This window comes from Theropithecus gelada, chromosome 19, assembly GCF_003255815.1.
Source record: "Theropithecus gelada isolate Dixy chromosome 19, Tgel_1.0, whole genome shotgun sequence".
Classification (NCBI taxonomy): domain Eukaryota; kingdom Metazoa; phylum Chordata; class Mammalia; order Primates; family Cercopithecidae; genus Theropithecus; species Theropithecus gelada.
In genome coordinates, this window is record NC_037687.1 from 39396734 (window position 1) to 39414838 (window position 18105).

General features: G+C 59.5%; 1 protein-coding gene across 3 annotated transcripts in view; it reads right to left on the reverse strand.

Moving 5' to 3' along the window:
- LTBP4 (latent transforming growth factor beta binding protein 4) overlaps window positions 1-18105 on the reverse strand; it is a 33482-nt gene that overhangs the window by 12695 nt on the left and 2682 nt on the right. For 2 of the 3 annotated variants that reach the window (XM_025369339.1, XM_025369341.1), the window contains 21 exons: window positions 17838-17947; window positions 12843-13034; window positions 12411-12658; window positions 12232-12334; window positions 11774-11848; window positions 11555-11677; window positions 10538-10702; window positions 9721-9870; window positions 9499-9606; window positions 8446-8577; window positions 8244-8369; window positions 7458-7583; window positions 6720-6962; window positions 6126-6251; window positions 5918-6037; window positions 4941-5072; window positions 4606-4731; window positions 4104-4226; window positions 3699-3830; window positions 822-953; window positions 617-742 (listed from right to left, as the gene is read on the reverse strand). In XM_025369339.1, coding sequence (XP_025225124.1) covers window positions 617-742; window positions 822-953; window positions 3699-3830; window positions 4104-4226; window positions 4606-4731; window positions 4941-5072; window positions 5918-6037; window positions 6126-6251; window positions 6720-6962; window positions 7458-7583; window positions 8244-8369; window positions 8446-8577; window positions 9499-9606; window positions 9721-9870; window positions 10538-10702; window positions 11555-11677; window positions 11774-11848; window positions 12232-12334; window positions 12411-12658; window positions 12843-13034; window positions 17838-17947 — 2918 coding nt within the window. Of the gene's footprint in view, window positions 1-616; window positions 743-821; window positions 954-3698; window positions 3831-4103; window positions 4227-4605; window positions 4732-4940; window positions 5073-5917; window positions 6038-6125; window positions 6252-6719; window positions 6963-7457; window positions 7584-8243; window positions 8370-8445; window positions 8578-9498; window positions 9607-9720; window positions 9871-10537; window positions 10703-11554; window positions 11678-11773; window positions 11849-12231; window positions 12335-12410; window positions 12659-12842; window positions 13035-16366; window positions 16654-17837; window positions 17948-18105 lie in introns of those variants that run through there. The other variant, XM_025369340.1, reaches the window with a different exon arrangement.

An 18105-nucleotide genomic window follows, 5' to 3' on the forward strand; every position in this document is an offset into this window, starting at 1 on the left:
ACTGGTCTCGAACTCCTGACCTCAGGTGACCTGCCCACCTTGGCCTCCCAAAGTGCTAGGATTACAGGTGTGAGCCACCGCGCCTGGCCTACTTACACATTTTTAAAAGTACACACATAAAAATAAAACCTGAATAGGTCAGGTTTCTTTCACCAGCCACTACAACAGTTCTGAGAAGATTTTGTTTTTTTTTTTTTTGAGACAGGGTCTCACTCTGTCACCCAGGCTGGAGTGCAGTGGCGTGATCTAGGCTCACTGCAACCTCCATCCCTTGGGTTCAGGCCATTCTTGTGCCTCAGCTTCCTGAGTAGCTGGGATTACAGGCATGCGCCACCAGACCCTGCTAATTTTTGTATTTTTAGCAGAGATGGTATTTCACCATGTTCACCAGGCTGGTTTCAAACTCCTGACCTCAAGTGATCTGCTCGCCTTAGCCTCCCAAAGTGGTGGGATTACAGGCATGAGCCACCGTTCTTGGCATGAAGATGATCTTATATTCCAAAGTCTAAATTCCACAACCCGAAAGTTCCTATTTGTCCAGATACATGGGGAGGGACAGGGCCTGACCAACCTCCCCCACCCGCTTTGGTCCCATCCACCCCCTGAAGTCCCATACCCACGCAGTGACGCCCATCCCGCGCCCCCTCGTAACCCTGGTCACAGAGGCACTGGAAGGAGCCGGGCAGGTTCTGGCACACGGCGTGGGCACCGCAGAAGGACCGGTTCCGGCATTCGTCCACATCTGCAACCACCAGACAGTCAGGCCATTTCTGGACCTCCTACCATCTCCACATCTCACCCGATGCCCGACGGACACCCACCCTGGCATCCGCCCCCTGGTGTGGGCTGATAGCCAGGGTCACAGGCCGGTGTGCAGCGGTAGGAGCCAGGGGTGTTCTCACAACGCTGGGCTCCACAAATCTCGGGACCATATTCTTGGCACTCATCCACATCTGCAGAGTGTGGAGGAGATGAAAGGGGAGTCAAAGGCCTGAATTCAGAAGTTCTAACACCACTTCCAGTCCCCAAGACTAAGAAGTCTTTAGAAGGCCGGGCGCGGTGGCTCAAGCCTGTAATCCCAGCACTTTGGGAGGCTGAGACGGGCGGATCACAAGGTCAGGAGATCCAGACCATCCTGGCTAACACAGTGAAACCCCGTCTCTACAAAAATACAAAAAACTAGCCGGGCGAGGTGGCGGGCGCCTGTAGTCCCAGCTACTCAGGAGGCTGAGGCAGGAGAATGGCGTAAACCCGGGAGGCGGAGCTTGCAGTGAGCCGAGATCGAGCCACTGCACTCCAGCCTGGGCGACAGAGCGAGACTCCGTCTCAAAAAAAAAAAGTCTTTAGAAATCTGGTATTCTAGGAGTCTGAGCTTCTAAAGATCAATAATGTTGAAAATGTTTTTTCTTTGAGACGGAATCTCGCTCTGTCACTCAGGCTGGAGTGCAGTGGCTCAAGTTCGGCTCACTGCAACCTTTGCCTCCTGGGTTCAAGCAATTCTGCCTCAGCTTCTGGAGCAGCTGGGACTACAGGCGTGCACCATCATGCCCGGCTAGTTTTTGTATTTTTAGTAGAGATGAGATTTCACCACGTTGGCCGGGCTGGTCTCAAACTCTTGACCTTAAGTGATCTGTCCACCTCAGCCTCCCAAAGTCCTGGGATTACAGGTATGAGCCACCACGGTCAGTCACTTTTGTATTTTTTTTTTTTTTTAGTAGAGATGGGGTTTCATCATATTGGCCAGGCTGGTCTTGAACTCCTGACCTCAGGCGATTTACCTGCCTCAGCCTCCCAAAGTGCTGGGATTATAGGCATGAGCCACCATACCCAGGCATTTTTTTTTTTAAATGGGGGTCTTGCTCTGTTGCCCAGGCTGGAGTGCAGTGGCAGGATCATGGCTCACCGGAGCTTCAACCTCCTGGGTTCAGGCAGTTCTCCCACCTCAGCCTCCCAAGTAGCTGGCATTACAAGCATGCGCCACCACACCTAGCATAGTTGATAACTCTCAAATCCTCACTGCCGTCTCTCAAAGCATGGTCCCACCTCAGGGCCTTTGTACAGGCTCTTCCCTCTGCCAGGAACAGTCTCCCCTCAGCTTTCTGCATGGCTGCTTCCCTCACTTCCCTCTGGTGTCGAGGTCAAGCCCTCCTAGCACTCCTCCCTCCACTGCTCTGTCATCTCTGTCCTGCTTTGTTTTCCTTCCTAAACCTGACCTTATATGTATGTATGTATTGGTATGCCGACTGTCGCATCCCTAGAATGCAAACTCTACAATAGCAGGGATTTGTGTCCATTTTGTTCCTTGCTACATCTCCAGTGGCAGAACAGTGCCCGACACATAGTAGGGTGTCCCCCAGTTTTTTGTTGTATAAATCTTTTTTTTTTTTGAGAAGGAGTCTTACTCTGTCGCCCAGGCTGGAGTGCAGTGGTACGATCTTGGTTCAACTGCCACCTCCGCCTCCCGGGTTCAAGCGATTCTCTGCCTCAGCTTCCTGAGTAGCTGGGACTACAGGCGCATCCCACCATGCCCAGCTAATTTTTGTATTTTTAGTAGAGACAGGGTTTCACCACGTTGGCCAGGCTAGTCTCGATCTCTTGACCTCGTGATCCACCCTCCTTGGCCTCCCAAAGTGCTGGGATTACAGGCATGAGCCACAGCGCCTGGTCTGTTGTAGCCACAGCGCCTGGTCTGTTGTATAGGTCTCGAATTTATTTACATATTTATTACCCCACAATGATAACTCCAGGAAGGCAGGGGTTTTTATATGACTTATTTCCTGTTGCACTTACTTCCTTTTCCGGACACTGGCATAGAGTAGGTGCTTAATGAATTCTTGTGGAATTAATGAATATGATCTTAGGAAGCTAGACTTCCGTGAGTCAGAGGTCTAGCAGAGTCAACGGCAGCCCACAGATGTTTTGTTTCAAGTGTTCCACAAGATGCGGACTCACACATCATCACCTCCCCACAAAAAAAATTTAAACTGTATGGAAGATTAGCCCCACCCTCCTGCCTCCCTGGAGTCTGACTCGTGAGGGGTGAAATTGCGGGGCGGGTGGGAAGACCTGGAAGGTAAGAGAAGGCAAGGGGCGGGTCTGTGGGCGGAGCAGAGATAGGAAGGAGGGCCTATGTGTTCCGAGAGACTGAAGCCGTCTGAGCGAATGGAAAGGCCAGTGTAGAGAGGCCATGAAGAGCAGAGCTTAAACGGGCGGAGGCCAACGCTAGGAGAATTTCACTTTGGGAATTTCTCATTGGGCAAGGATGAGGCCTAGGGTCGCCGGGATTGGGCCTCTTTGGAGGGAAGGCTGGAAGTAGGACTGGTGGAGGACGGCGAACGGGCGCGTCCAAACTTCTGTTAGGAAGAGAAGGGGCCTGAAGAGGGGGTTTTAATCCAGAGGCCGACTGGAAGGGGCGGGGCCTAACAGTTTTGGGGAGGTGTCTTACTGGGGGCATAGCCTAAAATGTGGACCGGGCTTCAGCTGCAGAGGCGGAATGGACTGCGGCTGGAAGGGAGGCTTGGCCGTGGTACTGACACAAGAAAATACATGGCCACGGTGGCGGCTTATTTCCACTACAGAGATACGGTGCTTTCCCTCCCCCTAAGTCTGGGAAGTAAGGCGCCCCTCCTCAGTCCCCAAGGGAGCAGCCTCCAGCACCCCGTTGCGAGCGCTAGCGGAGGTGGAGGGTGCAGGCTTACCGTCACAGGTGCCTTCGGGGCCCGCATGGTACCCAGGATCGCAGTCCCGGACACAGCGGTAGGAGCCGGGGGAGTTCTCACAGCGCTGCGACCCGCACAGGGCCGGGCCCCGCTCGCGACATTCGTCCACGTCTGAGGAGGGAGGTCGGGTGGTCGGATGTGTGAAGCAGGGAGGCAAGATGGGGGAGACAAGGAGGGGAGAGGAGAGTCAGAAAGGGGAGGCCAGGGAAGCAGAGAGGGCAGGGGAAGATTTGGGTAGAGGAGAGATGAGGAGGCTAGGAGAGGAGGCGGGGGACGGAGGTAAGGGGAGGGGAGAAGCGGAGGAGGAAAGACAGAGGTGGGAGGCCAATGGGCAAGTCCGGGAGTCGGAGGGAGGAGGGATCAGGCCGGGGCGGGGCCTCTCACCGAGGCAGGAAGCGAGGTCCGGGCCGGCGCGGTGTCCCGGAGGACAGATGCACTCGAAGGAGCCGTCGGTGTTGGTACAGATGCCGCTCTGGCAAAGGTCCTCCTCGCTGCACTCGTCCACGTCTGCGGGACAGGGCGTCCGAAAGCCCGGCCCACCTCCCCCTCTGCCTAACATTCCAGTCCCCACCCCTCCACTGCTCCTCGGCGCTCCTAGGCCTTTCACGCCTTCCCCAACCTGCCTCCTTCCCTCTCTGCAAGCCCCGGCCCCCAACGGGTTTAGAACAGCTTCTTTCCAATCATTGTCCAAATACCCAGACTCCGCCCCTTTCCTCTCCATACCCCTCCCCGCTCACTGCCTCGAGACTCCCACCAGCTGCCCCCAATCGTGCTGGAAGATCCCGGCCAAAAACTCGTTTTCCCCTTTTCGCCCTTTTCTCCCCGTCCCGCCTTTTCCTGCCCTAAGCCCACCCTTTCCGGAGCCAGGGCCAGCCTGGGTACGAACCGAGGCAAGAGGCTCCGCGGGGTCCGGGTCGGTAGCCGGGGGCACAAGTACAGGCAAAGGAGCCGTCAGTGTTGAGGCACTCGCCGTGAGGGAAGCAGAAATCGCCCTCCAGGCACTCGTTCACGTCTAAGGTACACGGGAGTTTGGGCGGAGTCACAGGACCCGGCCTCCTAGACACAAGCCCCGCCCACATCGCAGTAACCCCGCCTCCACCAATGCCAGGTTTCTGAGCAGCTCCCACAGCGCCTTGGTCCTGCCTCCACCTTTCCAGCCGGCTTTGCCCTGGAACCCAGGCCCTACTCCCAGGCTCTCTGGCGGGTCCCTATGCTGCTCACCTGCGCAGGGCCCGGGCCGACCCGACGGCGCCCGGTAGCCTGGCGCGCAGCTGCAGCGGAAGGAGCCTTCGGTGTTAGTGCAGTGGCCGTGGGGACCACAGGGAGGGGCACCCGAACTGCATTCGTCCACATCTGTGGGGGGTGGGGGTGTTCAGAAAGGGTCCAGACGAATCCCCTTGGAGTAGGGGGTCTGGGGGAGGTGGTGGGAAGTGTCATGAGTTGGAGGCCAGGGGAGGGCTCTATGGCAGAGGTGGGTAGGGCTGACCAAGGTTCCCGGGTTTCGGGGACCATGGTTGCGAGTCCTGTGTGTCTAGGTTTCTAGGAACTACCTGTGCCAGGATTTTGGAGTCAGGAGAGGGGACTCTGGCTTAGACAAGGATCAGAAATGAACCAGGGCAAGGGACCAGTCAAGTATTATAAACCAGGATCACTGGATGGGATTCGGTTGAGCCACGGGTCGGAGGTAGTGACTGGAATCTGAGTCTAGTTAGAATCAGAAGTTACAGTCAGGGTCCAGAATTCTGCCTCAAGTCAGGGGCCAGGGTCAGGGATTATGAACCCAACCAGATTCCAGAGAAGGGATTCTGAGAAGAGGCAGGGGCTGTGAAAGAGACAGGACCAAGAGTCACACAGTCAAGGTTATGGTCAGTGCTATGGTTAGTGGTTATGATTAGGGTCAAATGTCACAGTCAAATTCAGGGCCAGAGTCATGAGGGTCACAATTGCTATCAGGGTATGGGCAGGGACTATCATCAAGGGTGATGGTTCAGGTCAAATGTCACTGTCAAGTTGGGTCTCAGGAGTCACATTCAGGGTCAAGAGTTGTGGTCCAGGTCAGGGTCAGGAGTCACAGGCTCTGGGGACTGAGGGACTGAGGTCCAGGTCAGGAGGTTATGGGCCAGGTCATAGTTATGATCTGGGTCAAGGGTCAGGGGTCATGGTGCAGGCCCAAGGTCACAGCCAGGGCCTGGTCTCACCAGTGCATCTGCCACGGTGTAGGTGGTGGCCAGGAGGACAGGGCCTGCACTGGAAGGAGCCAGGTGAGTTCACACACTCCTGCCCAGGGCATGCCAGGTGGTTCTCACACTCATCCACATCTAGGGGGCAGGGGAGAGGGTGGCCTTGAAGAAGTGGCCCAATGCCCCCCTCACCCATCCATACTCCTCCCCCCCTCCCCGGCCTCACCCTCGCACTCGGAGCCAGCAGCGTTGGGTTGGAAGCCCGTGGGGCAGACACACTGGAAGCTGCCTTCTGTGTTCTCACACCGGCCGTAGGTGCAGGGTGGGGGGCTTCGGGCACACTCGTCCACATCTGGAGCAGAGGGGACCAATCAGGCTGAGGAAAGGGCCTGAATCCATCCCCATGGCCATCACCACCCACCCCAGCTTTCCAGTCTTGAGCCAGCCTCCTAGACTTGCCTCAGGCTGCTCCCTCTTCCCAGGAAGACAGACGCCTTCCTCCCTTCTTCGTGTCCCCATTCAATGGTCTCTCCAGCTACTAGGGTGGGGCTAAGGCACCAACTCCATGTTGCCTGCCCTGCCTCAGGTGACCTCCTCCTCAGGGTTCCCATAAGCACAAGAGTTTCTTTCAAAAAGGGAGGAGGGGTGGGGAGCACTATCTTATTTTGTTGAAAGGAGGGAAGACTCTGGAGTGAGGTCCCCATCCCTCAGCCCCTGTTCTCCATCCCTGAGCCCCATCACTCTGCCTCTCTGCCCCTCAATCTCTCTCCAGTCCCCACAGCAAACAGGGATGGAGTGGGGCTGGGCTCAGCACCCTCACCTTGGCAGGGGGCCCCGGGCCCTCGGGAGCGGAAGCCAGCAGGGCAGGCACAGTGAAAGGAGCCTGCCGTGTTGTCACAGCGGCCAGGCCCGCAGGGCGGCGGCTCCTGGGCACACTCATCCACATCCTCTTCACACGCCGAGCCCCGGAAGCCAGCCGGGCAAACACAGCGGAAAGAGCCGGGCAGGTTCTCGCAGGCCCCTCGGCCACACAGGCCTGGGCTCTGGGTGCATTCATCCACATCTGCACAGGGCAGGGGGCCCGGGGTCACTTGCTCCCCTCTGCCTCCCTGACCTCTGTCACTTTGGCTTTCCACCCTCCATCATTCTGTCCCCCTGACCCCATCACTATTCCTCCTTGTAACCATCATCTGACTCTGTATCCTCCACCAATCCCTCCTAAGCTGCCTAGATGGCTCTGCCTCTGTAGTCCCCATGAGAAGGCCTCCTTCTCCTCTGTCCTCTATAACTCTGCTCCCCTTACCTGATTACTGACATCGCCATCCCTCCTCACTCTGCTTCCCCATCTTCCATGACTCAGCCTTTCTGTTTCCCATCACTTGGCCTCTCCATCCCAGGTCTCTCTACTGCCATTAGGCCACACCTCTGCTCCAGAGGCTGGCCTCTGTCTCCCATCAATCAGCTCGCTTTGCCCTGTTGTTCAGTCTCTCTGGCCCTCATCATCGCGCTCTACCCAACCCCTCACACCCCTTCCCAGCTGCCCCTCCCAGGCCCTCACCCTGGCAGCTGGCTCCGTGCGGTGCAGCCTGGTACCCGGCGGGGCACACGCACAGGAAGCTGCCTGGCGTGTTTTCGCAGCGCCCGAGGTCACACGGCGGCGGCACGCGGTGGCACTCGTCCACGTCTGTGGGCACAGACCAGGCGGCTGGGACTGGGGCAGACAGTCCCGGGAGAAGCGACGCAGAGAGGCGGGGGTAGGGGGAAGCGGGAGCGGGGCCAAGCTTGGGCCTGGCTAGGGACCGGCCAGGACAGGCGGAGGAGTGCACAGTGAGAGGGGCAATTGGAGAGGGTAGGGTTTGGTAGGGCAAGGGCAGAAAGGAGAGCTTTGGGGACCGAGCAAAGGGAAGGTGGGGTCGGGGCTAGAGAAGAGAGGATCAGTTTGGGGATGGGGCTCTGGTGTGGCAGGGTTGGAATCAGGGGTCGTGGTCAGGAGATTGGTTGCCGCAGTTGCAGGACAGTGGCGGGGCCTGGGGGAGGGAGTTAGTCTGGGACGGGGAGAGGCGTGGCCAATAAGGGCGGGGCCTGGGCGTGGGGGCAGAGCAATACAAGCCGCGACCAGGCCCCAGTAGAAACTGGCAGTTTGGGAGCTAGGTAGGGGTGGGGTCAAAGGGAGGCTGGAGCTGGGTGGAGGCGGGGCAGGGAAGGGCGGGGCCAAGGACCAGGGAAGAGCGGTCCTGGGGCGGCACCCGACAGGGGAAGCGTGGGAGGGGTGGAGAGGCTCTGGAGTGAGAGCAGGAGCGAGACCCTGGGGTGGGCCTGGAGCCGGGTGGGGCAAATTTCTCACCCAGGCATTCCGCAGCCCGTGGGCCGGCTCGGAAGCCCGGGCCGCATACGCAGCGGAAGCTGCCCGGTGAGTTCTCGCAGCGCCCGGGAGCACAGGGCGGGGGCACGCGGCGACATTCGTCCACATCTGAGGACACGGAGGGGGCTGGTGACAAGGCAAAGACCCCCGCCCCGCCTCCTTCCACCCCCTCCGCCTTGCTCACCAATGCATCGGGTGCCCTGGGGGCTGAGCCGGAAGCCAGAGTCGCAGGCGCAGGTGTAGCCGCTGGGCCGGGAAATGCAGCGTCCTGGGCCGCAGACCTGGGGGTTGCGCTGACACATGCCGGAGGAAGGACCTGGGGGGTCCAGTCAGCCAGGGTTCCCCCATCTCTGAATCCTCCGTTCCTTTCCTCCCAGTAGAACCCCCACCCCCGGAGACATCCATAAAACACCTTCATGGATGTCTCCTCCCCAAGCAAGCCCAGTCTTCTGATCTCCATTTTTTTTTTATCCTGGAACATTCTCATCAGATCCTTGGCCGAATCCCCTCATAATGCCACCCCAAGGTCTCTGGCTTTGAATAGTTTGCCCTCCAACCCTCTGCCTGAGATACATTCTTAGTGCCCTACCTGAGAAATAATTATCTAATATTAGATAATGAAAAATAATTATCTACCGTAAGTATCTGAGCACTTACTAGGTGTCAGACACTTCAGAGACATCTCAACAATGATCCCCATTTTACCGATGAGAAAACTGAGTCTCAGAGGTTAAGTGACTTGCTCAATTGACACAGAAGAGCCCAACTCCGACTCCAGCTCCTGATCTAACTACCACCCAACCCTTCAAATGCTTCTCTCTGCCCATAACATTCCTATTTGCTGTATCCTGGAATCTTCACCTTGGAGTCTCTTACCCCAGAATCCCACCTGTAATACCGCCATCAGTGCCCTCAATTCTTTTTTTTTTTGAAACGGAGTGTTGCTCTTGTCACTCAGACTGGAGTGCAATGGCGCAATCTCAGCTCACTGCTACCTCTGCCTTCTGGGTTCAAGCGATTCTCCTGCCTCAGCCTCCCAAGTAACTGGGATATAGGCATCTGCCATCATGCCCAGCTAATTTTTGTAGTTTTAGTAGAGACTAGGTTTCGCCATGTTGGCCAGGCTGGTCTCGAACTCCTGACCTGATGATCCACCCTCCTCAGCCTCCCAAAGTGCTGGGATTACAGGCGTGAGCCACCACTCCCGGCCCAATGCCCTCAATTCTTTCTATCAAACCTGAATCAGGAATCTCAGGACCAGTCCAGGCAGGGATGCTGGGCAAGGGAAGCTCAGGGCCGGGCCGGGGATCAGGCCGGGACTCCGGGCGATGGGTGGGCAGAAAGCCTGATAAAGAAGGGGTATCAACGAGTGGAGCCCAAATCCTCTCTTGCCTCCTTTCACTATGGGGCTTGGGCAGCCCCTTGAAGATGGCACCCACTTCTGCCAGAGCCAGCTCACCTGCAGATGGCCGAGAGGTGGCTGGCAGGGTACGAGGCTGGCTGAGTGACACTCGGGGTGGCTCCTGGCCCAGAGGTCTGGTGTTGTAGCGGAGGTCGGAGGCCGAGTAGTGGTAGCCAGGGCCAGCCGGGCAGATCTCCCGGAAACCCTCTGGGAATAGGAAAGAGAGAGGGACACGGAGAGGACAAGAGAGCAGGAGGAAAGCGATGGCAAGCCCACATCCTGGGCTTGGCTGGGGGCAGGGCTTGGCGGGACAGTGTCAGGGTTTTGAGTTGGAGGCTGGGATGGGGTGGTGTCCTGGCCAAAGAGTAGAATGTCTCAGAGGCTAAAGGTGGGACCAAGAGCGTTTTCCCCCATTTGGGATGGTGGTAGGGACAGGGTTGAGGGTAGGGTCTGGTTGGGTCTACAGAGACAGACTTGGAGGCTAGGAAATAGCTCCCTTGTGGGATTTAGTTTTAAGCGGAAGATAGAATGCCAGGGAGGTGTCTCAGGGAGAGGCATGCCTGGGGTGGGGCTAAGCTGAAGGCAGTGTCTCAGAAGCTAAGGACTTGGTTAAAGCTCAGGGACAGGATGAGACTGGGCGTTGACGCTCAGGAGACAAAACCTAACTTGGGGGCTCCGGGGTAGGTGTGGCTACGGATGGAGGTGGAGCCGTGGATGAGGTCCAGTCTGAGGCCCACGGGTCGCAGAGGCTGGGGCGTGGCCAAGGCTGGAGCCCAGCCAGGTAGGGGCGGTGAGACTCAGGGTTGGAGGGCGGAGCGTAGAAGGAGCGCCACATGTGTTGCGCGTAGGGTTAGGCACGGCCGCAGGGGCTCACCTGAGCCGAAGGGTGGGCAGAGCTGGCAGCCCCGGCCCCAGGCCTTGCCCACGCGGCTGCAGCAGCAGATCTGTTTAGTGATGTTCCGCAGAATGGGCAGCGAACAGCCGCCGTCGCGGAGCACGCGGAAGCAGGGCCCTTTGGCCTCTGAGATCACGTGTTGGGCTGCGAGGAGCAGGGAGGAAATTCTTCAGGGCGGGGCTGGGAATGCTGCGGCACTGAGGGATTTGGGAGAGAGGGGAATGGTTCCGGGGTTGGGGGTGGGGGCTGCTGGGTGCGAGGGGCATTTGGGAGCAGGTCTGAAGGAGAGCAGTGGGCTCTAGAGGTCTGAGAAGGGCTTGGAGCCTGTGAGGTGTCAGTGGTGAATGAGATTCTGAGAAGGATCTCAAGATCTGAAGAAAGTCGAGTCTCGAGGGGAAGGAAAGGATTTGAGGGTCTGAGGATTCCAGAAAGTCTGGGAGAGCTGAGCGCGGTGGCTTACGCCTGTAATCCCAGCACTTTGGGAGGCTGAGTTGGGCAGATCCCTTGAAGTCAGGGGCTTGAGGCCAGTCTGGCCAACATGGTGAAACCTTGTCTCTACCAAAAATACAAAAAAAAAAAAAAAAAAAAAAAGCCAGGCATGGTGGTGCCCGCCTGTAATTCTAGCTACTCGGGAGGCCGAGGCAGGAGAATCACTTGAACCCGGGAGGCAGAGGTTGCAGTGAGCCGAGATCGCGCCACTGCACTGCAACCTGGGCGACAGAGCGAGACTCCATCTCAAAAAAAAAAAAAAAAAAGTCTGGGAGTCTGGAGGGATCTGGATCCAAAAGACTTGAAAGGTCTAAAGGTGGTCCAGGGATGCTGAGGCTGTATGAGAATCTGAGAAGTTCTGAGGGGGCTCTAAGGCTGACTGAGAGGAACCCGGAAGTCTGGGAGGATCTGGGGGGGTCCGAGGGAATTAAAAGCCCATGCTCTGGGACGTGGTCTGAGGGTAGGGAGGCCATGGGACCCAGCCTCAGCTCCCTGCTGGTGGCTCACAGATGCAGCTGCTGCGGGACGAGTCGAGAAGAAAGCCGTCGGGGCACACGCACGTGTACCCGCCGCGCGTGTTTGCACACTCCCCGTGCTGGCAGCGCCCGCCAGTCGCGCACTCATCCACATCTGCCAGGATTGGGGAGGTCACTGTGGAGTCAGCAACTTGATCCCTGCATATCCCGCCCCCAGAAGCAAGCCCCTCTCACTCCTGCCCCATCGCACCTTCGCAGGACCCATTAACTCTTTCAAAGCCGGTTGGACAAGGTCCATCTGGGGCGCCCAGTCTTCCCGAGTTCCCTGTGGCGAGAGGAGAGGGGTGGGCCAGGGACAGGTGGGCTGAGCGAGAATGGAGTGGGCAGAGACGAAGCCTGGGTGGAAGGGACTAAAAGATGTTGGCTGTAGTTGAGTGCAGGGTCAGCCTTAGGTTGGCTGACCTGGAGACTCTCAAAGACATGGGAGGTGCCATGGCACAAAAGCAGGGTGAGAATAGAGTGGCCAAAGTCAGAAAATGGGGTGGGTGGTCCCAGAGTGGTATGAAAAGCTCAGGAATGGAAGTCGCCTCCACAGTGGGGTAGGCGTGGCTACAATTTGTGAACTGGGTTTATCTAGGGCAGAGTAGGAGCGGTGAGGTTCTCACCCCTCCCCAGCTCCGAGCACCTCAGGGACGTCCTGGGACTTACCCAGGCGCTCGGAGCACAGCTGACAGTCGTGAACGCCCCAGGCCAAGCCGGCCCCTCGGCAGCAGACCTCCTGCGTCCGGAGCCCGGGCAGCGGGGACGCGCACTGCGGGGAAGTGTTGGGTGAGCGCGCCCTCGCGCGGAGGCACGCTCCGGGCCCCTCCCCACCGGCCTCCTCTCACTTCGCCTCCGCGCAGCTCCCGAAAGCAGTAACCGAAGCCCGAGGCGTCCGAGTAGCCGTCTTCCCGCGGCGCGCTCTGTGCCAACACCGTGTAGGGCGCTGCCGCCTCCGCCCGCGCCGCCGCTTCCGCCCGCGCCACCGCCTCGGCGTCCGCCTCCTCCCAAGGGCCAGACACACGCTCCACCTGGTGCACCACCACCGACGCCTCCTGCGGGTGCTCCACGTGGACGCTCACCATAGATGCCACGCCTAGGGGAGGCACGGCCGGGCAAAGGGATTTCTACACGGGTTTTTACGGGCTGGGGCTAGACAAGCGGGGGAGGGCGAGTTGGGCAAAGGTGTTCTGGAAGGCGGGAAAGTTGAGGGTCGGGGGCACGGTGACCCTGACCGTGGGTCGGAGGGGTCGGAGGGACTCTGGCCACACTTTCCTCACCGTGCTCGTCGTCGCGGTGGTTGGCCAGTGGCATAGTGTACACGGAGCGGGTGAGTCCTGGTATAGCCGGGGCCGGAGGCCGGGCGCCCGAGGAGTGCAACTGGCAGAACTTGCCAGCGAAGTCCGGGGGACAGAGGCAGCGGTCAGGCTTCACGCACACACCGCCATTGTGACAGATTAAGGGACACAGGACTGGGAGAAGAACAAAGACACTCAGGGGCGCCACCATTCCTGGCATGTTCCCCTGGGGCCAGCGAAGTTCCTATTCCCTCAAGGTATCATTCATTTCTAAGTCGATCCGCCCTCAGCTGTCATGTGGCCCCGCCCCAGTTCTGGCATTAGCATTGGCCCAGTCCAGTAGTTCAGCCATCAGAGGTACAGCACCACCCACTAAGTCCGCAGGATCTCGCCCTATTGCCCAGGCTGGAATGCAGTGCCGTGATCAAGGCTCTGCAGCCTCGACCTCCTAAGCTGAAGTGATCCTCCCACCTCAGCCTCCTAAGTAGCTGAGACGACAGGCGTGCACTACATCGGGTCATGTTTTTTTAAAAATTTTGTAGAGGCGGGGTCTCACTATGTTGGCCAGGCTGGTCTTGGACTCCTGGGCTCAGGCAATCCTCCTGCCTCAGCCTCCCAAAGTGCTGGGATTACAGGTGTGAGGCCGGCCAGCCCTCAGACTGTTTATTCACTTTCATGTCAACCTTTCTGATCCCACTTTCTGGTTGAGTCCACGGGGTTCCAGACCAACCCAGACGGCGCTGACCCCATCCGATGCTGATCCCTTCCATTGACCTAAACCACATTTTAACCACTCCCTGGCATAACTCCCCGCCCAACTCTGTCTCCTTCGCATTCTATGCCCGCCCACACTCCCTCTGCTAGGTCCACGAAGTCCTATCCCAGCCCCCTGGCTGTGCCCCCTTTCTAGCCCCTCTCACATTACCTTCTACCCGCGGGATTCTAAGCCCTGCCTATCCAGGAGCTTAACCTGCCGCCTCTAGCCCCTCCCACCTCCCTTTTCCGCACTCTGATTCGCCCGGCTCACTAGTTCACGCCCCTCCCACCCCACCTCCAGGCCGTCCGGGTGCACTAGTTCCGCCCACCGCGCTTTGTCTCCGCCCAACTTCTTTCTGGCTGGGGCCTTAGAGCTCTAGCTCTGCCTTACCGCCTCCAGTAGCACCCGGGCGGGGCCAAGAGCGGGAACGCGCCTCCACTCCCCTCTGCGCGCCCTCGCTGGGCCCCAGGCCACCTCTGGGCGGGGCACTGCCAGCTGTGCGGCGGGGTAAACAAAGAGAGAGGTGCGGCGGGGGCAGGGCGGAGGCTCCGCATTCCGGACCCTTGGGGAGCCCCGGGACTTTTGAGCCAAAGGAGGCCGGACTGTCCTGCGAGGGCACCCCCTCCCTCTCTCTCCCGGGGCTGCAGAGAACAGCTGGAGACAGCTGTGCGGAGGGGAGGGAGGAGGCAGACGGCCGGGGGAGGCGCGTGTGGGATTCTGAGCCACAACTGTAGAGAGGAAAGGGCACGGAGAGCCACCTCCATTTAGAAGGATAAAGGGACTGGAGTCCTGGGAGGAGATCGACTAAAGGGCAGCCCTCTCGAGTTCAAAGTCAGCTGGAGGTTTCTGGGAGGGAGGAACCTAGCTCAGAGGAAACTGAGGTGCCCTTTCAGCAGGAGTCCTTTTGTGGACAGTTACCTAGAAAACAGGACTTTAGTGCCGCCTAGTAGACAACCAGTTTGAGGGTGCTGAAAGCAGGGTTTAGATAGTGAAGTGGAATTCCTGGAAGTCATCAGCACTTAAGAGGCTCAATTGGCCGAGACCCTATGTGGAATCCCCTCCCCTCCCCTCCCAGCTAAGGATTAGGTGCCAAAGGCTTTTTATTAATGGCTGTCTGTGAGGAGCACAGTGTCTGGAGTCCTCTTGGGAGAATCCACTTTCAAGACCAACCCTGGGGTTCTCTGAAGATAAATGGGATCAGAAGTTCCTGGGGAAGGGGGTGAGCTAGAAGAGCAGGACTTCTGGACAATACGACAGAGTTCTCTAGGGAAAGGCACAGTTTGGGAGGTGGGAGGGAAGAATGAGAGGGAACTTCACTGGAGGAGTGGTCTCTAAAGTCTGTTGCCAGGGGTGGAGAGGGGGCCTAGGGCCTAGTAGCAAAAACTTGGGCTCCCTTAGGTAGAAGAGTGGGACCACGACTCCAGGGTGGTCTAATAGGGGCTTTTAATTGAGTAGTGGGGCCTAGAAGAGGCTTCACTAGGAATCAAAATTGCAAAATGGGAAGGGTCTCTGATGGAGGTGGTGGGAAACCAGCCAGGTCGGAGGGCATTTCCCAGACTCCAGAGGCATTTATCTGCCTTCTCTTGGCCTAAGTGCAGGCCCCCAGGCCAGCTCCCTGGGGGTGCCTACACCCAGGGTGGGCCGCTAGATGGGCACAGCCAATGTCATGCCCCACAGCCCTGGCAGAGCGGGGAGTTGAGGACATAGGGGTCCCTCTGAGGTCAGCCTCCACTTCACATGCCACTCCTTGCACCCCCAGGGGCTTGGCACTCGCCTGGGCATGGCGCCTGGCACAGGCACATTGGGGCCGGGCCGGGAAAGAGTGAAAGAAAGAGGGAGGAAGGGGAGGAGAGAGGGAGTGGCAGCGGGCGGGGGCTCAGGCGGGAGATGAGCTCACGCCGGCCGGGCTGGGCTGGCTGGGGGCCAGGCTGGGCGAGTTCTCGGCGCCAGGGGCCCCCACTCCCCAACTCCATAGGGTCTGCGGGGTAGGGGGCAGGGAGGCCCCGATCCCAGAGAGTCTGCCCACTTTTGCATCTTGGAACAACAGGTGGCGCGCCCTCCCCCACCTCACCTGAACCTCCAAGGCTCCCCATCTCTAGGAGTGCCTGATGCATACACCTCCTGTCCTCTCCGCCCCCAGGGGGCGCCCCTTCCTTAAAGCCTCTTATCTTAATTTCTCTCGCACGTGGGACCCCCGCAACTCAGGTCCTGCGGAAACACCCCCCCCACCCCCAGACACACACACAAAACCCCCTTCTCTGTCCCCTCTCCCTCTTAGCTCTTCGGATCAACTTTCTTCTCTCCAGTGCCCCACCTCACAGGCATTCCCATACGGAACCTTCCCACCCAAAGACACAGAAACTGATACGTCCCCCATGCGGCCCTGAGACTCTTGCTTGGTCCCTGGAGACTCCTTACTCAGCGTCTCAGAATTCGAGTCCCCCTCCCAAAAGTTCTCAGGCCCCTCAATTCTGAGATCCCCATTTTGACTCAAAGCATGAAAGCTGGCGCCAATTCTCTCACGTGGGACATCACAGGCCCCTAAGAACCCTCATTGCTTGCAAAATCGGAGCCCTCAGGACCCAACCCCAAAAGCCAGGGGCCCCCTTCCTCAAATAGCCCCTGCGATTCCCTTGCACTGTTGCATATGGAATCTGGGCTCCCTCTCCCTGGAGGACTGTCTCCTCCATCCCCAGGGATCCTCCTCCCCCCGGGAGTCGCTCTCTTGGGACCACCACCCGGCACTCACAGGCGCGGAAGCCGGGTCCCCCCGGGGCCGCCCCGCCGGGCGCGCCGCTGTCCACGCTGGTGGCGTTGCGGGGCGCGCAGGTCGGGGTACAGCGGGAGCCGGTCGGCCCATGGATGCAGCGCAGGCCGCACACGACCGGGGTGAAGCGCACGCGGAGACGCTCTCCGGGCCGGCCCAGTCCGGGCTGCGGCCCTAGCTGCGCCAGCAGCACCAATAGCGACACCCAGAGCAGCCGCACGCCGCCCGCCATGGCTGCAGCGCCGCGCTCCGCCGCGCCGCCGCCCCAGCCCGCCCGAGGGGCCCGGCCGCGCCCGCCCGCCCGCCCGCGGGGGAGGGCGGCCGCGCCCCCGCTCAGGCCCCCCCTCCCCACCACTCCCTCCCCGGCGGCCGCGCGGGGGCGCGTGGGGCTGGGCGCTTAGCCAGAGGCTCGCAGGCTGGGCGCTAGACTCGCAGGGGTGAGCGGGGCGCCCCCTCTGTCCCCATCCGCGCACCAACAAGTGGACCAGGCCTGTAGGGGAGCGGCGGGGAAGGGAACAGGTGGGGGCGGGCGGGTTTCCCCCCAGTCAGAGCTGAATCCATAAAGAGGAAATCCATTAAGAGTAGTGGGGGCCGCATTTGGGGAGACAGCTAAAAGTTGATCCTCTTCTGCCCTGGGCACAGAGAAAGGGGCTTCATCTTGATAGGGGGCTATCATGTCACATCTGGGCAGTCAGGTGGGACATCTGAGGGATGGGAGAAGGGTCGCTGCACCTGGGCACATAAAGGAATTGGGCATCTAGATCCTGGGCAGGAGGCTGGGCGGGGGGGGCGGGGAATACATCCAAAGATACAGCCACATCTGGCCAGAACCCCACACCTGGTGGGAGAAGTCACAATGGATAAAGGGAGACTGTGGGCGGGGGTATAACATCTGGCCCGAGGCTCACATCTGGAAGACTTTAGGGGGAGGGGTCACATCTGGACTGAAGGCCACAGCAAGAGGAGGGTTTTGAGGGTGTTTGAGATGAGGGGTATTCTAGAATAGGGGTCGAGAGCTGGAGTGGGAGGAGGGCAGGGGGAGGATTCGGGAAACAGGAGGAGGCCTTTGGCCCCCAGCCGCCCCGCAATCTTGAGCATTCGGTGCCCAGGCAGGCGCCAACCCGCACAATCGCTTTTGTTGTCTGGGCTGGTTCGGCGGAGCTTTCTGCCGGGCCAGCGCCCTCCCTCTTCGGCCGCTGGGAGCCCGGACGCCTGGCTTCCCGGCCCCACCCCCGCGGGTCAGTGCCTCTGGCCTGCGTCTGGTCCTGTCCCGGGCTCACCTCGCAGGGCCGGACGCTGGGGTCCCTAGAGGGGGCCTCGTCCTGGGGGTGGGGGCTGAGCTACAACGGGGGCGGGGGGGGGGGGGGGCGGCGGCAGGACCGTGGGAACCAGACGGCTTTATCTGGCCCGGAACCCCCCTCGCCCCAGGCAGAGGAAAGGCGGATGTGCTTACCCGGGGCCTTGCCAGCGGGGGCACGCTGTGGGGGCCTCCTTCTCAGTAGTCCCCGGCCCCCAGGCCCCCGGGGCCGCCGCCGCTTCAGTAGAGCTCTGGCCTCCTGCAGCCTGGGTGGGAGAGGACGGAAAAGCTGCTGTCACCGGGTTAAGCTGACCTCCCCACCAAAGGGCCTCCATGCCAGGAAAATGTCTTTCAGTAGCGGCTCTGCCCAGCCCTCCCCCCACAACACCCATTTATGGGGACCAGGCCTCTAGTGGGAGAGAAA